Source organism: Pseudorca crassidens, chromosome 11 (genome assembly GCF_039906515.1).
Source record: "Pseudorca crassidens isolate mPseCra1 chromosome 11, mPseCra1.hap1, whole genome shotgun sequence".
Taxonomy (NCBI): Eukaryota; Metazoa; Chordata; class Mammalia; order Artiodactyla; family Delphinidae; genus Pseudorca; species Pseudorca crassidens.
In genome coordinates, this window is record NC_090306.1 from 55456357 (window position 1) to 55475684 (window position 19328).

The 19328-nt window shown below is 40.3% G+C and overlaps 1 protein-coding gene across 1 annotated transcript in view; it reads left to right on the forward strand.

Moving 5' to 3' along the window:
- Window positions 1-18312, forward strand: part of MSRB3 (methionine sulfoxide reductase B3) — a 164773-nt gene extending 146461 nt beyond the window's left edge. Inside the window, exons 5-6 of the mRNA XM_067697240.1 lie at window positions 6607-6704; window positions 15142-18312. Of these exons, the coding sequence (XP_067553341.1) occupies window positions 6607-6704; window positions 15142-15306 (263 nt within the window). The 3' untranslated portion in view covers window positions 15307-18312. The remainder of the gene's footprint in view (window positions 1-6606; window positions 6705-15141) is intronic.
- Window positions 18313-19328: the final 1016 nt, after the last annotated feature.

Genomic DNA, 19328 nt, shown 5'->3' on the forward strand with positions numbered 1-19328 from the left:
ATTTAATTTTAATTAATTTAAATTTAAATTGTGACATGTGGCTGGTAGCTACTGTATTGGACAGCACAGATTTAAATGAAGGAATCAAGAGATAGCAGCATATGCATATTTTTTAGAAATAAATGGAAAACTATTAAAAATGGTTGTCTACAAGGTGGGGAAAATTGAAAGGGAACATTTCACTGAGTCATCTTGCACTGTTTGATTTTCTACTACATGCATGTATTTGGTTATTACTTAAACTTTTGGGTCTTTGAGGGGGAATAGAGAATCATCCTTTTAAAAATGAGATAAAAGTTACACTTGAAGTGTCAACTGAAGTGAATAACTGGGCAAGAATCAGAGCTCTAAGCTTCAAACAATTCTTGTTAGCAGGGGGTCTTCACAGAGAGTTTTATTATTTGGCGTGAGATAGCTAATAAAGTAAATATCGGTCGGTGAGGTTAACATATTCTGGCTTCAGAGAAACTAAAAGCTACAAATTTTGATGTATGGTCCTAGAATTATAGAGCTGTGAGAATTGCTATCCACACAAAATTATAGATGTGTAAGTCTCCAGCTTGTCTCACCAAAACCATGCTCAAACATATATCATCATTATTAAACCATCACTCAAGCCCAGGTGGCATTTGTTGTGCTCAAACTTATTTTGCATTTGAAGACAACAAAATATTTGTAATTACATTTCAATTAAATGAATTCTTGGTCATGCGTAGTTTCTGCTATGTTTTACTGATGGGTCATGTAGCCAATTTACTGGGGGTATTTTTATCTGGGGTTGAGGGAGGGTGTAGGGGAAGGGGAAGCTGTATAGCAGTCCTTGTTAAATTAAGAGTAAGGGAATGAGGGCCACTTTTTCTAGACGTGGTACAGATGGAATTGGCTTCAACTTGTTTATAATCTGTTGTTAGTTTTAACAACTTGTTTTGAAGATTTTTGAGAGGAAGGAGGAAAAGCCTGGTATAGGGAGCTGAGAAAGTTTTTCTCAAGAGGCAGTTGGAGTGGAACATTTTAAAGTTATGAACACAACGCTACTTTTGGAGAGCTGTGTCACTATAAAATTCTGGGTTCAAGTAGACTCAGAGCAGCTTTATTAAGCTATGTTATGAGTGAGAAGGAATAATTCCTTCTACTGCAATCTAAAAAAATCCGTTCTAGTGTAGGTGGTAGCAAGCACCAAGGATCTACTATTAATCTCTTACTCTTGTGTTCAGATTTGCTTCACATTATACCAGCATATACCACATACACCAAGTTATGTCTGCAGATTAATTTGGCCTGATGGTTGGATAAAATTGAAGCAGAACTGTCGTATTCCAACTTGTCGGCATTAGGTGTAGTACCTATAGTTATTTGCTATTTAAAGATGAGAATTCTTAGAGAGGAGGACGTGTTTATTGAATATAAGTTATTTTTTGAAAGATACTTTAAATTTATTCCATATCATTTTTAGAGGGTAAGTCCAAAGGGCAAAAATTAGAGGGAGACAGATTTCTAACAATTTGAACTCTTCAAAAATGGAATAGCCTTCTTGTGAATTAGTGAGTTTGCTTCTGTTTGGACATATTCAAGCAGATCACAGATGATTTTGTGCCAGAGATGTTGAAGGGGGACTTTACATCAGGCCAGATGATTTCTACCTTCCCTTCCAACTCCTAGGATTCTTAAGGTTCTCTAATTTTAGGTTCATGAGCTCAGTAAGAGTTATAATCATTATAACACTTCCAGACGATACTGGAAGCCTATTTCTCCATTGTCAAGCATTCAAATACATTTGGTGCTTTAATACAATGTATACAAAAACTGGTCTGAGTAAATAAAATCTCACACAATTATATTTTTTTCAAATTTAAGAGTTGTTAAAAGTTTAGTTCAGATCATATTTCTGCATATATATATGCGATGACTAATCCCAGCCCAAGAGCTAAAAATACAAAACTCTTATCGAAATCAGGTGTGCAATAAACAAATAAACTCATTCATTGCTTACCTGAAAGTCAAGGAAATGTGGCAAAGAAAACTATATATAACAAGCCAATATTACAGTCTATCTACACAATAACTCATCTACTCCTTCCATCTTTATAAATTGAAGAAATGAGTTTAAAATTTAAAGCAGAGACAAGATGTATTAACCCGTAAAAATGGTTCTTCAATTGTGTGCCTTTAAATTAATAGAAAAAAGAGAAACTTAGTATTAAAATAGATAAATTATATATCACTATGTTTATGTAGTAGTTGTAGCCAAGGTCCCTAAATAGAATATTGTCCAGTGGTGCCAAGGGGATCGTAATAGTATCAAGAAGTATTAGATTCAGATTTCAAGTTCTGGTTGAAAAAAAGATAATATTTTATTTGTTTTTAAACTAAGCTAAGCTCTTAAACTAAGCTCTTAAAATCAGAAATATTCTTTAACAGCCACCCTCCAGAGTTGAGGGGAGTTTTTGGAAAAAGGAGACAAAAAAGCATTGAGAAAGGTAACATTTTCTAGAGAACTCTGCTAATATTAGAATTAAATGTTTTAATTAGATAGTAATTTACTTGCTTTCTTGTACGTTGTGTCATCTTCTCTAGTTTGTGTTGTTATAGTTCTGCATGTGAAATAACAAAAACATAGAATATAAGATATTCTTGATAATAATGGACTAAAAGGTACAGTTTATGTTCTTGGAAATAAAATGATAATCAGCCCATATCCAGCCTTTTCAAATAGAAGCAAAGGGATGTACTGGGGGTAGGGTGAGTCAACGCTGTTTATACAGGTTTTCACATGACTTTTCTTTTAAAAAGTATATGGAATACATCCAAAACAAATACTGTTTTGTTAGATGAGAAGACCAAAAGGGAAATCCTAGAGAAAGGAGGATGGATGATCTTTCTTTAATGTCAAAACTGACAAAAACACATCCCCTCCCCCGCACTTTGCTCAAGATAATTTTCTCAACAAGACCCAGATTGCTTCAAGTCTTTGCCTATCACCCTTTGAAGCACTTTCCTTATTATTAGGAGTGGGGGCAGGGTTTCCTTTGAGGATTTTTACAGCAGTGAAGAATTCCTCCTTTAAATACTTTCACATGATGAGGGAATTCCGCTCTCAAAGTGCTGTCATCACTGTGGCTTCTCTGTCATAAGACAATTTATTCTTGGGTAAAGGTCCTTCTTAGTTTGTCAATAGGACTTACCTTTCCATTGGATTCTCTTTCTATAGAGCTTCTCTTTTTCTGAGAGATGTAGCAAAAGAACTCAACATTCTCCTTTGTTAACCTTATTGATGAAGTTGACCGTGATTCTCTTTTGAAATGTGTTCCATACAGGAGGTTATAGACTTCAACATGGCTCTCCTTGTCAATCTCCCACCAATTAAGACGTGGGTGACATATCCAATATTCCATCTTGAAAACTGTATTCCTTCTACAGTGCAAAGGGACACTGTGAATTTTGGGATGTTTGGTGTCTCTTCCAGTGCTTTTTTTTTTTTTTTTTTTTGCGATACGCGGGCCTCTCACTGTTGTGGCCTCTCCCGTTGTGGAGCACAGGCTCCGGACGCGCAGGCTCAGCGGCCATGGCTTACGGGCCCAGCCGCTCCGCGGCATGTGGGATCTTCCTAGATCGGGGCATGAATCCGTGTCCCCTGCATCGGCAGGCGGACTCTCAACCACTGCGCCACCAAGGAAGCCCTCTTCTAGTGTTTAAATAGCACCATGGTAAACAAGTAACTATTCAAGTGTCAAAACAGTTTTCTCAGAAGCATTGAAATCTTTTGAGAACCTTTACTCCATGTCACCCCACATCACCCTGCTCAACTCTTGAATGTGGTCTTCTGGAAAATTTTATAAATATTTAATTCATGGATGCAAAATGTATAGCTGTATGGTTTCATAGCTCATTTGAAAGCAGTTCCTTTCCCTCCCCAAAATCTTTAGTAGGCAGTGATTCACAATTATTAGGAAAGAATTAGAATTAAGAAACCCCAAATAGAATTGACAGTTTTCTCAATATTATTGCCTAAGGGTGTACTTCTAAGTCTTCCTGGCTGTTTTAGATAAATGAATAAAAAACTTATCTATATCCCAAGCTACATTACATGATTTATATCATTACTCTTGGACTTTCCTTTGAACAGTTTGGTCTTTAGAAAGTGAGAGAATAGGTATTGTCGTGTACATTCAGTATCGGTTTCCACCTAGAAGCTCTTAAGTGCAACAGTGTATCTATCAACTAATCCAGACTGGCCGTAAACGTAATTCTTAAAACCTTCAGCTTCCTTCCTACCAGAGTGTTCAAATGATTGACCTCTCAGCCTTTCACTGAGGAAAAAAGTGGAACATAAGAAGAGAGCCCTAGACTAAGTCAGAATACTCAGATTCTATTTTTGGCTCTGCCACTTCCTGCCTGAGTAACATTGGCAAGTAACTTGTCCCTCTGCTCCCCCATCCCTCTCCCCCAAAAACCCGGTAAAGTGAGTGACCTAGATGATCGTCAATGTGTTTTTACTACCTCAAATAAATAATAAGGTTATTTCACCTACATAGAGAGGCTTAATTATAGTAAATGAGCCAAAACGGAAAGTCCAGTGAGAAAGTAGCATTGATATTCCTTAATCTGGTCTTGTAAAGAAGGAGTATGATTATATTCTTTCCTTCTTCTATGGGACTCTGTGGTGTGCTGTAATTATTCATCCCACTTTCTTATTTAAGGTTAGTGGAAAATCTGTTTAATAAACATTTCAGCTGTGCCTTTGTGCTGTACACCATGGTAGGCTGTGAGTATACTCAGGTCAGCGCTTTTAAAATGTTCACCAGCTAAGCAGGGAGAAAGCATGAAAACAAATCACAAATCTACTGTGATGAATAGAACAAGATAAGTATACCTAAGATGCAGAGGTAGCATGGGAAATACACATATATTTCTCCGTACCTATTTTAAATTCTAGAAATAGGAAAATGTGGATGTGGTGGAGGGAGGGAGGTCGCTTTAGGGTAAACTTAAAAACAAAAACTCCTAACTCTTTACCTGTTTACTACTGAATCAAATATGTCCCGTCATAATATTAGTTGCTATAAACTGTAGTCAAATGAGTTAAGACATGGGAGCTTTAAAAAACAAAAACAGAAACAGAATGTTCTCTTTCTTTTCATGGATAAATTAGTTTTCAACGTCTTGAAGCATCACCACCAAATTTCTCTTTATCAATGGGTACTTCTGTCATTGAACAAAGAAGAGCACCTCAATGTATCAAGTAATCGTTAAAAACCAAATACTATAAGCCAGACTATATTCAGATTCTCTTTGGAATTTAGAAAATGGGGAGAAACAGGTTTTCTTAAGGATACTGATGTTTCTTAGCATAATTAAGTTTTGTGGAATATTATCTTATATAGACAGAGTTAAGGTTTTCCTGGTGATTTGTAGCAATCTCGAAGTCAAATCAAAGAATTGGAAAGTGTTTAAACTCTGTGTGTTAAATCTAGCACTACCAAAGCTATGTTGTTGCATAAGGGGGGGAAGGGGAGCTTGGGGGAGTTTAGTGTAAAAACTTGGCCTGAGCTAATTTGTTTTGTTTGAAACTGGAAATCATATTGTGGAAATTTGCATTCCGTTTTCTTTCAAAAGGTGTATTAACACAAGGCACTCAGTTTTTAAAGGGCTTCCTCCTTTCTATAGGAAAAATTTGGCTTCTGAAAAAGGAAAAAAATTGCACAAGCAATTCAGCAACATTGCACCTCTTTCATCATTTTGAGGATACAGGCTTCAACTCAGTTACTCCAGACATATTTTCTGGAAACATGTAAAAACATGCCCATAAGTACTGAACATAAAACCTGACTGTATACCCATAAACATGTGTACAGTCTTATGGTCTACTTACCACTGGGTTTCTTAAAGCCATGTGCATATTTAAAAAATCACTAGACTAAATGAAAATTGGAACAAGATGCTATTTGAGAGAAGGCGCTACCCAGAGATGCCTGAGGAACACTGCTCTGAGACTCTCCTATGAAGTAAGCAAGCCTCTTGCCCATCAATAGATAGAACCTATGCTTTCCAGATAACCCCTATCCTGAGAAATTAGATTAAGATGGAAAAAACAGAATTAACAAAATATATTTTAACTATCCAAACTGAGTACTAAAAAAACATGGTTCCTAAAGAAGCATGGAATAGTTGAAAAATTAACAGCCAGACCAGTTGGATTGTGTTTTGGAAAACATCACACTGTAAAACTCACTGTGCTTCAGGACCGTGCCCAGTGACTCTGAAGATAAGAGAGAGAAGAGGAAATGGTGATAGAGAGCTTTATAAGTTCAGGGATGCGCTAAAAAAAACTACTGGAAGGTCTAAGAGAGTCTCATGAAACATAAAATCCCAATACAACTGTAATCTGAATGTGAGGAAAAGGTTATTCTTAAAAAAAATAGTTGCATTCTTGCAAAATATATTAACCTTGAGTCTTCGACCTTTTCTTTTTCAGGTTGAAAAAGTTAAGCATGATTCATATACTAAAGATTTCCATTCTATGCTTAGTATTTCTTTTAAAATTGCCTTCTAACCCAAGGATGTGTCTCTCTCTCCTCTGTTTTGGTTCTTGTGCTTGCTCTGTCCCAGGTTGGCCTTCATTCCACGATGTGATCAGTTCTGATGCAGTCACATTCACAGATGACTTTTCCTATGGGATGCACAGGGTGGAAACCAGCTGCTCTCAGGTGAGTTAATCCCACCTGAAAATCCAAAATGATGCTCACTCTGCAATGCAAGCACTTTCAAGACTCCTGGTTGTACTAAATATAGCAACTAAGGCCAAGTGACCCATCACAAAAGGGACAAACACAATGAAGTCTCTATCAAGTCCTAATGACATCTCAGTCTTGAGGAGTTTAGCAAGTCAACTTAAATGTCAGTCATTGGCTTCAACACTATTAAACAAAATCATTGGTAGGAAAAATCATCTTCAGTTGACTTAATACAGTGGGGAATGGGTCATTCTTAGGGCATGTGAAGATTTCATCACATGGCCTCACATAATCTGTTCACATAATCCCCCTCTCCCTGCAGTTCTGTGCACTCACTGTTCAGTTATAATACCTCTAATGGTAATGATCCCAACATGGTCAACAAAGACCCCAGAAACAGCTCTCCTTGGGTGGATGTGAGGAGGGAGGTTGGAGAGCGGCAGAAGGAAGAGGAAGTTCAGTGGTGGGCTCTATGGGAGCAGAGAGGGAATGTGTGATAAGGTAATTCCTTCTCTCCTTCTCCTAGGAATAGGCCTATCCTCATTTACAAGGATGTTCTAGTTAGTTCCTTCCACCCTGCTCTGACTGAATTAGTGCTGGATCTAAGGGGGAAAATGAACGTGTGTTGAGCAGAAGGCAAAAATATAGTTAATCTGTCATCCCAATCAAGAAATTTGAACTTTTGGGGGTTTTGTGCTTAAGCCCAGAGGGGTAGCCAGAACCTTCTAGTTCTAGAGCAGCTGCACATTAGATAGTCTCTTCTAGTTCTCTAGAACTAGGGCAACTGCACATTTTATTCTAGAGTAGGTAGTCCTGCCCTAATTTGCTTTAAATAAGTGAAATATAAAGTCTGAGTATTGTGGCACTGGAACTCATTGATACTACAGAGTGTTTTGTTGGGGGCTGTCTCTTGTACAGTACATATCAGAGGCAGAGGGGGCACAATCAGGCAGCTGTGATAGCAAAGGGATTGCCACGTGGGCCTCCCTCAGCATTCTTCCACCTGACCGTTAACCCCCTTCATCAGGCACATGAGCTTTAGGGAGTAGGTAGCATATTTACTACCAAGTAGGGAAGGAGATTGGTTTGAACCTAACCACCTGATGAATTCCTGTTTTATTTTTTTAAAATAAGGTTGGCAAGCTAACTGTCTTCTGAGTATGAGGACCGCTCCCTCCCTTGAAAAGCAGGCTTTATATTTTATCCAAGTCACATTTTCAGTTCACTCTTGCTTCTCAGATCTGAGTCTGAGCAAGATGGTGGTACTTTTTGATCCTGGGTCTCACCCCCAGAGATTCTAATTTAATTGGTTTGGGTGAGGCCTGAACGTCAACATTCTTAAAAACTCCCCTGGTAAATGTTCACAATAACCTTATGACTAGATAATGTTATTCTCTCTCATTTTACACTTGAGAAAACGGAGGCACAAGGAGTGCAATTACACTTGTGTAGATATTCATAGATTGATCTGAGACTTGAATTTGGGCAGTTAGCTCCAGAGCTCTTTACGGTGCTCAGTTGGATAAATAAGTAGATAGAGGGGAGGTAGGTAGGTAGGTAGGCAGATAGATAGATAGATACATGTACCACAAAGAGTCATATTGAAATAAGAAAAAAAATTAAAAACCCAAATCCTCTGATCCCTCAGCAGTTAAATTCAATTCAGTTTTGGATTCAACTGAATTTTTATTATAACTGCCACAGAAGCAAATTGTGAATATCTACCCAGGAATCTAAAATACTTGACAAAAAAGTGAGGTTGGATGGTACACAGTAATTTGTAACTGAGGTACATAGTACTTAGTAAACCTCTCTTAAGGCTAATGGTTGTTTTTTTCTTTCTTTGTTTAACCTGCCTTAAGGGCTGTTATATGACTGCTACTTTCCTCTTCACTCAGAACCCACTTTCAAACATTGAGTTCTATGAAAATCAGATAAAAAAGGGACAGAAAAGGTGGGGCATAAGATAATACCTTTCATTCAGGCCCTACTCTGATGTCTTTGTGACTAATTGTTATAATTCACAGTTAGAATATACTTCCTCCTTTCTCTGTGACAGCCACTGAGGTAACACCAGTAGGAGTCAAGACAAGACCATTAGGAAGATGTCCTACAGTGACCAGAGGAATGAAACCCACAGACTGTGCCCAAATTAGGCAACACTCATAGCAGATACCAAGCTAACCCAAGCATAGCTCTCAGCCCTTTGGTTAAAGGCCTAGGTGACTGTTAACTATTCTTTGGTCCTTTCCTAACAGTTGCGTGAAGAACTAACACTGACTGACCTACTCCATTTCAGCTTCTTTTTCCACCACTTTTATTTCTCACATTAGAAAGTGACCCTTTCTTAAATAAAACTCTTAAATTTAAAGAGAAGAGGGAGGGATATTTGTTCCACTTCTTTCTTAAATTTAAAGAGAAGAGAGAGGGAAATTTGTTCCATGAACGCATGTGTAAACAGGCATGCTTTGAGAAGTAAGTACCATGTGGAAAATAATTGGGTTCCAGCCCCAAAGAATATGTTTGCTGGACTCTTTCCTGTGTAGACAGAGTGGACATGTCTGCCCCACAGTGCACTAAGAGCTAACTAAGCTAAAGTGTTCTGGGTGTCTTTCCTTTCAGTTTCTTTGTCTTCTAATTTGTGTTTGACACAGACATTTATTTTCCTCTTGTATTACATTTTTCTTTAGTTTTCTCTTGTCCATTTTCTCATTCATCCTTTTTATCTTGACTCGAGGGAAAAAAACTGATTTAATGGTTTCCATACTAGAGTAACCACTTGTATCTTATTTCCTAGTTTCTCACCCTTAACACTATTTTTCATTATCAGTTTATCTTCTTTTACCTTCTATTCTTTCAGTTTAGGAAGTCTCTTCTCCTACATGCAACTTCTCCCATCTTTTTTTTTTTTTTTTTTTCTTTTAAACTTTTGGATGGTGACATGGTATGGCAAAATTGTCTGGTTTGCTTCTCCTCTTTCTAAAATTCTTGTTGTATTTTGAATTCACATGGTTTGTCCTTTTTCTGGACTGCATTGCATGAAAGGGGTTTGTGTTATAAAGAATCCATTAGATGTTTTCAGTATCTTAGAGACATTCTCAGTTGGACATGGTATGTGGAATGCTTCTTTCTTATGGTAAAGATGGAGCATCTAAACACGTAGACCCTCTTACTGCCAACTTACACAAATAAACTGAGCTTCTGTGGATGGAACCAGTAGACTCAACCTGCTTGCCTGGCAATATGGTGATTTTTTTTTTTGGTGTATGGGTCTCTAATTCTTGCCTTAGTACTTAGGATTCCTCTCCTTCTCCTTCTCCCCTCCCCCATCCTCCCTTCTCCTCCTCCCCTGCCCCTTCTTCTTCATTGTGATATGGATCACACCATGCAGTGAATTAGGCCTCATGTTTGGGTAAGAATTATAAACACATTGGGAGCCGTACCTACCACCTCATTATACTACACTGTAGTTTTTCCATGTGTCCAGTGACTTCTTCTTCCTTTTTTTTTTTTTTTAATTTTTTAAATTTATCTTTGGCTGAGTTGGGTCTTCGTTGCTGCGCACGGGCTCTCTCTAGTTGCGGGAATGGGGGCTACTCTTCGTTGTGGTGCGCAGGCTTCTCATTGCAGTGGCTCTCCACTTTGGGGGGCGTATGTATCTTCCCCCTGGCTGTAGCAATTTCCTAACAATTTCCAGTTATAAAGAATTTTTCTTAATTTCGTTTAATTCACATTTTTAGTTAGCGATAAAATATATTGCTTCTATTCCACTTTCACTGACTACTATGAGTAATTGCTTGACAGCTTCTTCCTAAGCCTCCAACCCCAGCCTGTTAGGCAACACTGTCAGGAATTTAAATTCAGTGCAAAGAGGTAAGATTTGCATGGTTTAAGCTGTAGTTCAGTGAAGTAAGTCTCTCCTGGAAATAATTGGGGGATTCTTCCTTCTTTAGATGAAAATTCTACATCTGCAGCAAATGGGAGACCAATAAATCACTTAACTTTTTGTAATAATCTTTGAGGAAGAACCCTGAGTTTACCCAAGTTGGACTCTATTTATGACTGCAGCTATTACTGCTTGAATCTATGGTAGAGTCCCTTAAGTTTGTTTTAGATCCTTATTAATTTGTTCTAAGTCAGCCAAATCAACAGAAAGGTAAATATCCACCAATACAAAGTATTTTTCAAGAGTTAAGCAGTTTTTGGGCTTCCCTGGTGGCGGAGTGGTTAAGAATCCGCCTGCCAGTTCAGCGGACACTGGTTTGAGCCCTGGTCCAGGAAGATCCTACATGCCGCGGAGCAACTAAGCCCGTGTGCCACAACTACTGAGCCTGCGCTCTAGAGCCCACGAGAGCCCGTGTGCCACAACTACTGAGCCCGTGTGCCACAACTACTGAAGCTTGCATGCCTAGAACCCGTGCTCCACAACAAGAGAAGCCACTGAATAAGAAGCCTGCTCACTGCAACGAAGAGTAGCCCCTGCTCACCACAACTAGAGAAAGCCGCGCGCAGCAACAAAGACCCAATGCAGCCCAAAATAAATAATAAATAAATAAAATTTAAAAAAGAGTTAAGCAGTTTTTGGTAAAACCCCAAACCTTATTAATCTTTTGCAGATGACAACTCATATATTGCTGATGATTAAAGACACCCATGTGTTACAATAGGATTTCAGACTCACAGCCCCTCTTTTTCTTGATCTTTCAGTAAAATCATAATGCTAAACTGGTGACTTCACAATCATTTCCTTGGCAAAAGATTAATATCACAAGCACAGAGGAAAAGAGCCCTACTTACACACAAGTGTCTTTGATAACGATGGGAGAAAACAGGATACTACTGGCAAAGTAAATTGCTTTCCTTCTTAAAACTCTTTTCTCCTTCCCATCCTGCCCCATGTGCCCAAGTGTAAAAGCCCTGCTTTGAAACTGCTTCATCTTGTAGATCAAACACTTAAGAGAAAATGATAATAATAAAACCCCAAACATCCTAGGAGTAGCTGGGAGAAAACCTTCCAGGACAGTTGGAAATATATCAGTGCAGAAATATGTAACTGTGTTGAATGCACTATTTGTGTTTCTCATGCACACAATTAAGAATTGCAGTCAGATTTTAAGGAATTATGTTAAATTTGATGCTCAATCACTTTTCTTTTTTTTGAGGGGGGTCCTTTCCCTTGGTTCTCTACAGGTTCTTTAGTTGCCAGTTTTTCTGAGTGAGAGGCTTAGGTGATAAAGGATTCCCGTGGGAATTTAAATTATTTCTTTTGAACAATGCTTATCTCATGCTTCCTCAGAATAAGAGCTGGAAGATTCAGTCATAGTTTGTATTTTACCTGTAAAAGAAAGAAATACATAACCATTTTAAAACAACTTTCAAAATGCACACCAAAGATCATACCCGGAAATAAATCATTAACAGCAGGTTTCAGAGATTTCTTCATTGGGCAGCCAGTTTGTTTCAGTTACAACCAGGTGTGCTGAGGGATCCCAGCACACTGCTGGCTGGCTGGGGCCGGGACGCGGAGCTCCCAGGTGGCTAAAGAAACAGTGCATCTGTGACAACTTTCGTTCATCACCGTAGCCTTCCACCAGGGTTAGAAGCTGGAAAGAATGGGCTCCATGGGTGTTCCCCTCAGGGAGGAGCCTTCAGGGCTTGTGCACTTTCAAAAGAAACCAGGTACTGTTCTTTTATGGGAGGCTAGGTGCTCCTGGGAGGAAGCAGAAATGGTACTGTGTGGTTAGGCTTCCTTCAGACAAACGGCCTTACAACTTTGTAGGCAACCGGATGGGCATGTATGTGGTGGCACAGATCTAAATGAACACCTTGCTCCTCCCTCAGTTATGTGAGCCTGGAGTGAATCTTCCAGAACACCTTGTGCAAGCATGATGAAGCTATCACTATTGTTTTTAGGGGACCATTACCATTTCTGAGGGTTTCCCTACCCCATCACCAACGCAGATACTTATTTACCAAAGATCTTTGTTGCCTTTTCCCCACTATAATTCTTCTTCCTCATCCCGCTCCCTTTTTCTGTTGCCTGGGTCTAGAATCTGTGTTTTTCTTATTGAAATGACTTGTTTCATTGATTCAAATGAAACTGCAGGCCGATAACCAACTCAGTCCAACAGATTAAATTACTCTAATTTGGATTTTTTTTTTTAATGATTTGGGAAATGAATGATTTGGAAAATACATACTACAAAATGGCTTCAAGTATACCATTGCTATGCTTTATCTTTGTAGTAAGGTAAAGAGAACTGTTTTCTAAATATGCTCAAGATGATTAATAAAGGCAATATCATTTATTTTTGCCCAGATAGCTGTATTCTCTCATTAAAAAAAAAGAAAAACCAAAAAAACTATCTGAGGCTTTTATGTGAAAACGCCACCTCTCAGATGCCAGGTGATTGAAGAGCCGGAGCTGCACATGAGATCAATAATTGTGCACACGTGCTGGTCCCCGAGAGCACCAGTTCCTGTCGGCCTGCACGCTGACTCTTTTGGCAGGCAGAAGTAGGTGCTTTCCTGTGTCCACTGGGTAAGCATGTGTATTTTTACTGGTGCATCTTAGCTGCTGATGCCTGAAAATTTGGTCTCCATTGTTTATAGAAAGGGAAAGCAATCTGAGCTGTCAGCCTTGATATTACCTAAACCTGCATAAAATGTGGTAAAATAATGCAAGGTTTGTTTTTTAGGCCTGTTTCATATTTTCCAGGCAACAGATCAAATCAGTTCAGGGTTCATTTTTAGTTCTTTAATAAGCTGACACAGTATGTTGGCAGTAAAATAAGAATGCACTTTTCCCGTGGAAGTGCCCTCTAGTTGAAGCTGCTATTTGTGCTATTCGTTAATAACTAGAGGACCCTCGAAAATTGAATTTAGTACTTTCTATGGGGAAACTGAGATTCTGGTTCTTTCCACTGTAATGAGCACCATCCCTCACTTCTCTCTCATCGTCTCCTATTTTCCTTCCTTGCAATGTATGAGTGTTTTATACACCAAACGAGCTCGATGAGAAGAATTAATGAACCATCTGTGTGTCTCTTCTCTCACGTTCTTGCCTAAGTCTTGACTCCTCCATCTGCTTGAGATGCTCTCCCCTGGATATCCGCTCCTTCACTTCCTCCAGGTTCTTATCCCAAAGCCAGCCCGGAAAAACCACCCCTGGCCACCTTACCTAAAATGTCAGCCCCCAACCTGTGGCACTTTCTGGTTTTCATTTTCGTTTTTGTTTTGCTCCTTAGCATTTACTTCCACCTACTGTGCTTTACGGTCCCTAATTTCCTTTGTATTTTCCGTCTCCCCCACTGGAATGTAAGCTCCATGAGGCTACTGCCTGTACCTCCAGAGTCTGGGACAGTGCCTGGCATGTAGCAGGCGCTCCCTAAATATTTGTGAAATGAATGAACGGGGGTCATTTGCCCCAGGCTTTGGTTTCTTTGTTACACGACGAACGATGTGTTTTTGCAGCCTGTTTGAATGTGGAGCACTAACGTCCCCATACCCTTCAGCCCTGTCCCTGCTGAGGAGGGTGGGGGACAGGTAAGTGTGGCCTGTGCTCTTATCTCCTGGAGCCGAATCCAGCAGCAGACTAGTTAGTGCAGGCTCTGTTCAGTGAGCCAGGCTTTTTGGAGACACTTTCTCTGGGCTGGATTTCTCTTAACACCGTCATAACCAACCATCCCTCCTTCTGCCTCTGTCTGGACTCTCTGCCTCTCCTCCTTCCCCAGCTTTTTGGATAGTCAGTAGCATGGAATGAGCTCGACAGCTTATTCCTTCTCCACGTGACCCAGTTTGTGCAGGTAAGGCAGACCGCATGGCACTCCACCTGTTGGAGGCCAGAAAAACCGATTGCGTGGACTAGTGACGTTTCCATTTTGCCCCACTGCAGTCTTGGTGACCGTGACATAAATCTGTTGAGTCTTGCTATTGCTTTGCTGGGTTCCAAGAACATCCAATGCTCGTCTGATGTTAAGTTTTACTGCCCATGAAAGCAAACGTCACCTCCGTCATGGCCAGTTAAACAGTATCTTTTACAGTGAACTTCTGCATATCTGAAAGCCACCCATCCAAAGCTAAAAGCAGTGCCAGAGGTCCAGATCAAGGGTCAACTCAATTCATAAAACTACTGCAGTCATTTTTCAGCGGGCTGAGTGGCTTCACAGATCAGAAGATACAGTGGCTCCTAAATGGTTTCTGATATGCACAATTCCAGTGCTTTTTATTCTCAGCATGTGGTGCAAAACCTGCCAGAAACCATCTTTGCAGCTATTGACAGGCAGGTTAGAAATCATCCATGATGGCTTCCATCATTTCTCTCTAGGCCGGTCATCCATTTAAACTGCTGTTCCCCTCAAAGCCGGCTTTGTAGATGCTGTTGACTTAACATTTTGCCCTTCTCTTGCAGTGCGGTGCTCACCTCGGGCACATTTTTGACGATGGACCTCGTCCAACCGGCAAAAGATACTGCATAAACTCTGCGTCCTTGTCTTTCACACCTGCAGAGATCAGCGACGCCAGCGGGGACAGCGCAGGGGGCAGCCCGGCCCAGGGCGACAAGACAGAGCTGTAGAGGAGTTGATGGAAACAAGTGTACTTCATGCACAGCTTATTAAAACTAATTCGAGAGCGTCTATCTCAGATATATTTTTTCAAAAATAGAAGAGCAGTTTTATGCTATTGATATTTTTCTTCCTTTGCTTAAACAGAGGCCCTGGCCATCAATGCATTTTGCTATTGACTAGATCGGGAACTGTTTGTAACTTTAGTGAACCTCAGAGGTAGCTTTGTGAGACTTCTTCACGAGCCACTTACATAGCTTTCGGCATTACTTTCTTCGCCTACATAGCTTCTTTCGATTTTTTTTTCTCCTTGCTCAATAGGCAGAAGGTGCTTGGTCTTCAGACAGGAAAATCAAGATCTCCTCTGCAGTGCGGAGACCAGGGCTCGGTGGGGCAGGGTGTTGAGACCTGCGAGACACACGGCCTGGAGGCATGTGTGCAGATCCACCTAAGACAAGGGTGGAGCGATGTCTTGTGAGACTTCTCAGCTTTGCGGCAAGTTTGGGCTGAGGTCCTTTATTCTCCCGCAAAGGGTGTGAATGTCTAAAGTCTTTCCTTATGTTAAATTGTTGCCAGATCTGAGGGGGCACACTGAGTGTTGTGGCAGAGAAGCAAACATTACCTCATGGTTAGGCCTTTATTTTATTTTTATTTTTTGTCGAAAACATTGGAATGTAAGATAACCGTAAAATGTTGATCCCTGTTTTGTCCAAAATTCACAAAGAAGAGCACCTGCCATTGCCTTCTGTAAGTATGTCCCTCCACACCTCATACCAGCTGTGGCTGGAAGGGCATTTTGGTGAATTCACTGCGTAAAGTAAAATACTGGGGACAGCACACTTCATCAAGGCAGCAGAAGTAAGAGAGAGCAGAGAAGGTTGAGGAGGAAGCCTGGGTACTAGATGTCCAGTGCTCTGAAGAGCAAGTAAGGAACGGAGCCCAGAGGGGAGGGCGGGGGACCTGTGCACAGGGCAAGGTGACCTCTGGAAGGACATTGGGGCTTAAAATAGAAACAGCCAGGAGCTCACATCCCACCCTTGACACTAATCTGCTGTGTGACGAGGGACAAGCTGTCTAGCCTCTCCATGCCTATTCTTTATGTATAAACACGACTTAGAATATTTGCAAAATAATTGACACTCTCAGGGGAAAATTACTATATTGCTATACAATGAAGATCAGTGTTGTAAAATTAAACTGATCTGGTTCTAATTGCCTCAAAGGCCGAAGCCCAGGCATTTGAAATGGAAAGAAGCAGAGAGGAGGGTGACTTAGCTGATTGGTATGGAAACAGTTGGGCCAAGAGCCAGAAATTTTTCTCTGTAACAGTATGGCTGGTTTTACTCTAAGAAGCTCCGCTCAGTTGCCGTATAACATTTAGTCTGGTGGGATGGACGTCCCACCATCCATACGGTGGGATCGTGCACCGTAAGGTTTCTACAGCTCTGAGCAGTGGTGATATAGATGGGTATTGCGGCCACCAGGCGTGAGAGTATGGTTTACGACTGATATATATTGTGTTTGTAGCCTTGAATGCTAATCCTGAAGTGTAATTTTTAAAAAATAATTTTTTTGTAAATCTTCGATAGCTTGTGAATACTGACATCTTTCCTTATAAGCACCAAGACCAAAATAAGAAAGAGGAACACCTGACAATCTTAAAGAAATAATGAGAAACTAAAATGAAAAGTTGTGATCAATCGATGTCAGCGTCGTCACGTCCACATCCTTCTGTGTCTCTCAAAACACCTCCTGGTGAGGCTCGTCATTGTCATGTGGGCCACAACTTTGAGATTCCAGAGGCACTATGCTCTTCTTCCCTCGGCTCCCAGATGTGTCACCTCAGGCCCTGGGGTCACTCTGGAATTCGCAAGTTTCACTCCCCTCTAGAGGTGAGACGTTGAATTTAAGACCCTTGCAGCCTCGGTGTCCAGACTATCCTAGAAGTCTTTCCCGACCTCACCAAAGGAGTCCCAACATTTCCCAGCGGCCCAAGGACCCCTAAAGAAGTGGTCTCCCAGGACATTCCTGTCCCAGGGTGCGGTCCATCCTCTGGGGGCTCACGTGGCTCCTGCTCTAGGCGGTGGCCTGCTGTGGGGTCTGCTGGACACGAGCTACAGTGTTGGGGTAGACAAGGAAGATAAACGGGGGCTTCTCCCTCTCCCCAGAGACTCTGGATTCTCACTGTTCCTCCAGTTTTATTGTGGGGCTTAACATTCCCCTCAAAAAGCTCCTCTTCTAATGCTTAGTCTTCGTTCAAGGAAAGCCAGTTTTTCTTCTACCACATTTTCCAGCATCAACTTTAAGAAAAATGCAACATCCATGGCAGAAAGCAAGTGGGTGTATGCATCATGTGGTTGAATTTCAGATTGCTTTTGAGTTTAAGTGGTATCGAATTTCAGTATATTTCTGTCTTATGTTAAAGAAATATATTACTAAAACGTAAGTGAGCAATAATGTCAGCTGTCAAGCACTAGATTTATTTTTGCAGGATATGGAGTGCAATGAACTGAGTCAATATGGCGAGGTGTATGTGATCTGTGGGAGTTATGCCATTTAACATGGGAAACGCATGGGACTTTCCCTCTCTGCACTCCAGCCCTCACGGTGCCGTTAGGAGACGCAGGTTTCTCTGCTGGTGTGTAAAAAAGTACGTCCATACACTCACGTGGAATGGATCTGAAGAAAGCAACAGTACGTATTGTATTAGAGAACATTTCTATGTGTTTAAACTTTTCACTTTATAGATGAATTTAAACTCTTAATGTAAATGACATAGCAATTTGAAAGCCTCTCCATGTTAATTGAATTGAAAATGCCTTGCTTTAAATATGATGAAAGGGATTAGCATTTGTTCTAAAGGTCAAATACTACTTTTGCCTTAGATAGCTTTGTAAGAATTTTTCTCCAAGCAATTCAAAACTTTTGAAAAATGACATGGAATTTTCACTATAAACCCTTTTCCTATGTCTATTGTATACAGAAATTATGTAATAAAATCTCTTTATAAAAATGTTTTCCTCTCTGACTCCTAAAGACTTCTCTTATTTTTAGCACAGATGCAGAGACCATCCACTGGAGTTTGCCATAGGCTGCTCTGTTTACCTCCTTACCCAGCTGACGTGTCTGTAGTTTGTACAGAGGGCCTTTTATCTGGTGTGGACTTTATAAGCTGGAGCTCTGACAGTGGGTCTAGTCCGACTCCCCATACCCCAGGCCCCAGGAGAGGCCTCCTGGGATATGAAAGGTTGGAGGGAAGGGAAACATTTACGGAATTACTCTACTTTCACCTCATCTCAGCAGAATCTTCAGCAGCTTGTGTATGTTTTTGTGCTTAAGACATGGACTTTGGCAAGTTGCATCATGATAACGCTATAGGTGAAAATGCAGGAATGATACCATGCTGATGCCTAGGCTTCTGTTAAATAATTTGACAGGAGACATACTGTTGTCAAGGACTCGTCTCTAGGGAAACACGTTATGGGTTCGCCATTGCTCACAGATGATTCACCTTTAAATATCTCTAACAGAAGAGTTTCGGTATAGTATTATTTGTTATTGAAATTTTTTAGTTTAATTTTTTGGTTCATTTTGTTGATTTGTTTACTTTGGGAGGAGAAATGAGGTGATGAGGACTTTTGTTTTTCAGCCACTTCTTTAAGTCATATTCCTGGGATCCTAAAATTCACAGGCCAGCAATTTCATGTAGTGTACCTTAGAACAGTGCTTCTCAAAGTGTGGTCCCCAGACGGCGGCATCAGCATCACCTGCAAACTTGCTACAAATATAAGTTTTCTTAAACTTAATGCATCAGAAATTCTGGGGTAGGGCCTTATCGATTTATGTTTTAGCAGCCCTCTTTGTGATTCTGGTGTTTGTTCAACTTTGAGAACCACTGTCTTGGAACTTCCCGTGAGAAAATTTCAGTTAGCATTAATTCTAAAAGCATTTCTATCTGACCCTCCAAAATGGTTTATTTTGTCATCACTGGTTGTCCTTCTGTAGAAGTGGGTCCGTTTTCCCAAAGCTTCAT